Genomic DNA, 6,886 nt, shown 5'->3' with positions numbered 1-6,886 from the left:
AAACTATATATATATATATCTGTTCACACAGGATTTTAACGAATTGCTGTAAGGACAGGCTGCGATATTCTTTAAAATCCTGTGTGAACAGATAGGTCTTAACCTACCTCACGAAACTACAATTCCTACGATTCTCTAGCACTGAGCCAGGGCAACTAGAGCGGTCTAAAATTGGATTATTTCTGCAGTGTGTTTTAACACTCTGAGCTTAAACCTGGATTTTCTGAGTACATTTGATCCATAGCACTCCACAGTCTATGTGCATATATTTCTGCTCTATTAATTGAAGAATTGGCTTCAGGTCTGGAGTAGAAGGCAACTGGCCAAACCGCCTTCTGACTAGCCCTCTCATCTCTAACTGGCCCCCATGGAAAGCTTAATTCATAACACTTTGAGCAGTGTTAGGAAGTGAGCTGCCATTTTGTTTTCCCACAATATCTTTGGCATAGTGTTGGCCTATGGCAGAGGTGGACAAGTATGCTGGAGTTGGGGCCTCTTCCAGCAGGCCACACTGGCACATTTCACCATGTCCGAAGTGTCACAATGTCACTTCTGACCTCCATTTTGACCATTAATTTCTTTTTTCTGTTTTGTTCAGAGGTATTGGAAGCTTAGGAGAAGCAAACCCTTGTGGTTTGGGCACATTATTACCTGGTATGCAGCCAAAAGGTGCCTCCAAATCGCCCCGAAAATAAAAATCTGGGGACTTCTGGGGCCACACAGGAGTCCCAAGGGTTGCATGACCCATTGCTCATCCATGCACTAGGACATTGTGGGAAATTTCTTAAAGCACCATGCTGCTTGATGCTGAGGAAGGATTGGTATTGACAAAGCAGCTACCCAGCAATGTGGCAAATGGCCCATCCTCTTTTAGTGTGAAGTCAAAGGCTTTCCTGGCCAGCATCCATAGTTTTTTGTGGGTTTTTCGGGCTATGTTGCCATGTTCTAGAAGAGTATTCCTGACGTTTCACCAGCATCGGAGACAATGCCAGCCACAGATGCTGGTGAAATGTCAGGAGTAAACTCTTCTAGAATATGACCACAGAGCCCGAAAAAGCCACCAAAAAACATCCACTTTTAGTTTGGGAACAGCAAGAGAAAAAAGGATATGAAGTCATGAGGTTGCACAATGGTCAAAGCTGGCTAGCTTGGAGCCATAGTTTACTCACATACAGCTCTGTTGCTCTCTATTATTCATGCTTCCCATCAGTGCGTTCAATAAAAATAACATCCTCTCAAAACAAACTCTGCAGCTGATTATTTTCCCTTCCTTACCCACTTGTTTCTGCTTCCAAAATTGTCATTCCCTCTGGTCTGCCAGCCAGCAGCCCAACCTCTCTGAAAATACAATTAAGACAAGCTATATTAGTTGAAATTTCACATAAGAAGGAACCAAGCAACAGAGTGATCCATCTTAGCTAATCCAATAACCTTGTATTTATCATCCTGCAGTGCACATTATGCTCTCCACCCAAGCGCTATCTGTATCCTGACTTCCAAGTGAAGACCTATGACATAAAGAGGAAAGAAGGTGTGAGGATGGGATTTATACTGAGTTTGGAAACATGTTTTCTGTGGGACATAACTCCCAGGATTTCCCAGCTATTTTGGCTGAAAGAGATTCCATCTCAAAATTAGGAGGAACTTCCTGACAGTAAGGGCTGTTCGACAGTGGAACACACTCCTTCCTAGGAGTGTAGTGGAATCTCCTTCTTTGAAGGTCTTTAAACAGAGGCTGGATGGCCATCTGTTGGGACTGCTTTGATTGAGAGTTCCTGCATGGCAGAATGGGGTTGGACTGGATGGCCCTTGGGGTCTCTTCCAACTGATTCTATGATCCTGGAAGTTATTATCGAAGAAAGTTAATTTTTCCAGGCTTGGGGACAATGGACAAAGCTTCTGCGCTTTGGATTCTCAGTTTGCGGAATGTTTGTAGCTAGAATTTTCCAGATGAGAGATGAAGATGCCATATCTGCTATAAGTGATCTTAGGTACAAATCCTTCAGAATGCACAGAATGCCCTTTTAGATCAGACCAAGATCTAGGATCATTTCCAAGAACCCGGGCTACTAGTTTGCACTAGGTGGCTGGGCAGGGCAATGATTTCAGTGTCAGTGGAGTGGTGAATCCAAGCACGGATGAATACCTGGAGTGCATTTATCACTCCTTTGACACTGCAGCCACCAACCTGCCATGCCAGGGAGTTCACCCAGTGGTCCAGAATATGTCTTGTTAGTCATTGGACTACTGCCTTTCAAGAGCAATCACCTCCTGTTCAGCTCAGCAATGGTGCTGATAGTGCTGAGCATAGAATCACTTAATGTGAAAGGCAGAAGGGACCCTAGAGTTCACCTACCAATATCCACCATTTCAAGGTAGAGATAATAGATTCTTAGAGCTGGGAGGGACCAAAAAGGTCCCCTAGACTAACTGTCTGCTCCAGGAATGCACAACTGCAGCACTCCTGAAAGATGTCCATTTAATCTCTGAAGAAGGAGAGGCCACCACTCTCTGCAGTTGTCAACTCGCATCACCCTTATGTGTCAGAGCCATTGTTTGAGATTATGGGATTTGGAGATCAAAACATCTGGAAAGCCAAATGTTCATTAGCATTGGAGGACTTAATAATTCAGGGGTGGGCAAACTGTTGACCAATTTGTGCACCACTAGATGGTGTTTGAAGACAATATGGTTAAGAAAGATGATAGGAAGAAAATCCATTCATTTGAGATGTGGGGTTGGAGAAGAGTGCTGAGGATCCCATGGACAGGCAAAAGGACAAACAAATGGGACCTAGAGCAGATCAAGCCAGAAACCTCCCTGGAAGCCAAGATGACCAAACTGAGGCTGTTGTGCTTCGGACAGATCATCAGAAGGAAGGACTCATTGGAAAAGACAATAATGTTGGGAAAAGTGGAGGGAAGTAGGAAGAGAGGAAGGCCAAGTGCAAGATGGATGGACTCAAGGAGGTCACTATGGGTTTTATGGGGTTGCAGGAATTAAACAGAGTAGTAGATAACAGAAGGTCTTGGAGATGTCTCATCCATAGGGTTGCCATGAGTTGAGATCGACTCGAGGGTAGTTGACAACAACAAATATATTTTTGTGTGTATGTGTGTGTGGTGGGAGCGGTATGAGAGATGTGTCCCCACAAGGTCTCCTGAGGGCCTAATTCACCCAGTCTTCCACAGATGCCCACTCCTGAAAAAAGTATTGTTAAAGGTATTGTTTAACAGAGCATGGACTGTTGCAAATGTATCTGTCCATAGCATCTGTGGCCAGTCATTGGGGAGGTCAGGACTGCGGGGGGGGGGGGGGGGGATTATCCCATTCCTCCCACCTTTCAGTCCTCTCCCCAGCTGCCATTTACCCACAGTGGAATAGTACCAACCATTGATACACATGAGACAAGTAAAATCTGTCCACTTTGCTTCGTCACACTGGTGATTTTTACTCCCAAGGTCTTTTTGTCAACATTAAGAAGAAATTATATCCATATTGGAAGGCCCTCATTTGAAAATGTCATGAGAAAGGCACACAAGTAGCATCAATGTACCTTTTGTACCAAACTTTATAAAAGTTGCACTAAAATTGTCCCCCTCCCACTCAGTTTTTCCATAGGTCAGCAGCTTCTCTCCTGATGCACATGTGACTTGCCCAAGGTCCCAATGGCAAACCTCCTCTGAACAAATCTTGCCAAGAAAAAAACATGATATGGTCATCATAAGTCAGAAATGACTTGAAGGAAGCCAGCCACTAGCACCACCAGAAATGGAGAAAAGTTGGCTTGGCCAATTCTCTAAAGTAACCCCAGAGGGAGGAGGCCAAAGGCCAAAGAGGTCCATAGGGAGGACAGGTGAGATAGCCCATTGGAGGGAATCAGAGGCCCCCTGCTAGCCACCTGCCCTCCCCCATCATGCTCTTCCTCTTCCTCCTCCTCTTCCTCCTCCTCTTCTTCCTCCTCTTCCTCATATTCTGTGGCTTCCAGGAGTACCATCCCAGGTCCGAAGCACAGTCGTCCCATGTTGGCTTTGAGGACTTGGCAAAAGGGCCTCTCGGTACCATCACAGATGCAGCGCTCCAAAGCTGGCCCACCAGGTGCTACCAAGAGTTGCCCAATGGCAGCCCGGCACTCTCCCGTGCAGCGCCGTCCATTGAAAAGCTGCCCACAATGGGCCAAGTAGGCAGAAAGCGGAGCTTGGCACGTGGGTTCCTGTTGGCATCGGAACCGGGCTGCCATGCAACCCAGGCCACTGCGGGAAGGCCGGGGCAGGCAGGGCTCTATGGCAGCTTTGAGGTGTTGGCATCGCATGTCTGAACCACAGTGGCACTGCTCCAATGCTGGCCCACTCCGACTCCTATTCAGACGTACCAAGGCACCGATGCAATGGCTGGGGCAAACTGGAGTGGGCCTCTCCCCGTCCAGAACTGGTTGGCAAGCTGTTTGGGACTGGCTGTAGGCAGATCCACAGTCTGGCTCATCTTGGCACCGCAAGAGGGCTTCCCAACAGGGTTCCCCGACAGCCTGGGCATGGGGAATCTCCCAAAGGACAAGCAAGAGAGGGAAAAGGAGGAGAAAACACTGCATGCCCCCTGTGGGCCCTTGGGTTCCATGTGTGCCAGACCCAGGCTCCAGTTCTTGGAGAAGAGTCCCTTCAAGCCAACAAGGGTCCCTTGCCAGGCCTGGAAACCCACCTTGATGGAGAAAAAGAGTCCTTCTTCCCAAAACAGAATCCCCACTTGGAGTTTTGCCGATGTGTGACTGTGGTCTAGATGTGGGTCTTTTGTTTCCACACAAGGAATGGGGACCTCACGTTTTGCAAAAAGTCACCCCAGAGATCCCTTTGGTGGGGCACCAACTCTCCCTCCCCAAAAGGCAGATTTCTTCTTTCCAAAAGAAACAACTTTGGTCTTACAGAAAGCCCTCCTAAAAGGCAACTTGGAACTTTCACTGTATCCCCTTCTTTTCTCCCCAACTTGGCACCTCAGATGCAGCTTTGGTCTTGCAAAGGTCTGTCCAGAACTGGATGCAACTTTAGTCAAGCAGAAAAATCCCCCCAACTGTTGTCTTCAAGCAAGAGCACTCCAAATCACCCCAGATGCAACCTTTCGCCTTGCAAAGGTCTGTACAACTGGAGACACAACTTACAGTAGGTCAGGCAGAGAAATCCCCCCAACTGTTGTCTTCAAGGAAGAGCACCTCAAATCAGCCCAAATTCAACTTTTAGTCTTGCAATGGTCTGTCCAGCTGGGGATAAAATTTTGATCTGGCAGGAAAATCCCTCTGACTGTCCTCTTGAAAAATAAAACAAAACACTAAATGCAACTTTAGTGTCAGAGACACAACTTTGATCAGGCAGGAAAAAAAATCTATCAAGAAAGCACACCCCCAAATGCAACTCTTCCTCTTACAAAGGTCTTTCCAGACAGGAATAAAACTTTGACCAGGCAGGAAAATCCCTCCTTCGAGAAAGCGCACCCTCCAAATGCAGCTTTTCCTCTTGACAAAAGGCTCCCCAGAATTTGTAACCTTGGTTTAACAAAAAGGCTCCCTGAGAGCATTGAAAAAATGAGCCTCTTCTTCCACCCACCCCAACAAAAGAAATCTTTCCTCTTACAAAAATCCCTTCCCCAACAAAATAAATCTTGCACCTTTCCAGGCCATTCCGGCTGCTTTTTTCGCTCTCCAACAGGATGAATGTTTTTGGGTACCCAGAAATGGAGAGTCAGTCTGGGATTCTGCCTTGGATCCAGCCCAACTGAGCCTCTGCTTTGGCAACTGATGGTCCGTCCAGGAGATGGCAGAGAGGTTGCAAAGCCCTTGGAGATGAGAAACTGAGCAAAACCTTCTCTTCTCCAGGATGATGGCTGGGATTCTCTCTCTGGGAAATGCCTGGCATCCCAAATGGGCGTGAAAAAGAGGGAGGGATGGAGGAGGAGGAGGAGGAGGAGGAAGGGTCTCCCATTCATCTTCCAGGCTCATTGTTTTTGGGCCAAGCCTTTCAGTCGCCCCCCTCCTTGCTTTGCCTGGCCAACATCCCGTGTGGTCTGTCCAGGCCTTTTCCAGATGGGCTGCTACGTCTCCCAGCAGAAATCCTGCCTCAATTTGTCCCTCAACACATCCATTGTTATGTTCCTTGAAATCATTTCTGACTTATGGCCACCCTATCATAGGGTTTCCTGGGGCTGAGAGTGTGTGACTTGGCCAAAGTCACCCAGTGGGTCTCCATGGCTGAGTGGGGATTCAAAGTCACAGTCTAATGCACAAACCACTACACCACACTGGCAATCTACATACCCATGTTGTTGTTCGGACATTTCTGACGTATGGCAGACTTATCATAGAGTTTCCTGGGACTGAGAGTGTGTCACTCACTCAAGGCCATCCAGTGGGTTTCCATGGCCAAGTGGGGATTTGAACCCTGTTCTCCAGAGTTGTAGTCGAATGCATACTGGTTCTGTACATACCCATATTGTTGTTATGTAGGTAGATCTTGTAGCACCTTTGAGACTCACAGAAAGGAAGAAGTTGGCAGCGTGAGTTTTCGTAGAGTTCAGACTACTACTTCCTCAGAAATCTACAAAAGCTCATGCTGCCAACTTCTTTCTTTCTATGAGTATCAAAGGTACTACAAGATCTCTCTACCTACCGATTCTACAGACTAATGTGGCTAGATCTTTGAATTCTATGTTGTTGTTGTTTCTAACCTATTGTGACCCTATCATAGGGTTTCTTGGGACTGAGTGTGCATGACTAGTGGGTTTCCATGGGTGAGCAGGAATTCAGATCCTGGTCTTCAGAACCGTAGTCCACAGCACAAACCACTATAGCATACTGGCTTTCCCCATGCTCATGTTGTTGTTATTGTATGCCTTCAGGTTATTT

General features: G+C 46.9%; 1 protein-coding gene across 1 annotated transcript; it reads right to left on the bottom strand.

The window, feature by feature from the left end:
* Positions 1–3,063: 3,063 nt before the first annotated feature.
* Positions 3,064–5,867, bottom strand: LOC121934588 (growth arrest-specific protein 1-like). Its single transcript, XM_042475192.1, has 2 exons — positions 5,653–5,867; positions 3,064–5,295 (listed from the first exon to the last, which is right to left on the bottom strand). The coding sequence occupies exon 2, from the start codon at positions 4,586–4,588 to the stop codon at positions 3,800–3,802; it is 789 nt and encodes a 262-aa protein (XP_042331126.1). The 5' UTR covers positions 4,589–5,295; positions 5,653–5,867; the 3' UTR covers positions 3,064–3,799.
* Positions 5,868–6,886: the final 1,019 nt, after the last annotated feature.

Source organism: Sceloporus undulatus, chromosome 6 (assembly GCF_019175285.1).
Source record: "Sceloporus undulatus isolate JIND9_A2432 ecotype Alabama chromosome 6, SceUnd_v1.1, whole genome shotgun sequence".
NCBI lineage: Eukaryota > Metazoa > Chordata > Lepidosauria > Squamata > Phrynosomatidae > Sceloporus > Sceloporus undulatus.
This window is presented reverse-complemented; position numbering and strand designations above follow the sequence as displayed.

Bases quoted from the DNA above. Each gene is read 5' to 3' on its own strand.
- LOC121934588 (XM_042475192.1), bottom strand. From the start codon at position 4,588: ATGCAGTGTTTTCTCCTCCTTTTCCCTCTCTTGCTTGTCCTTTGGGAG.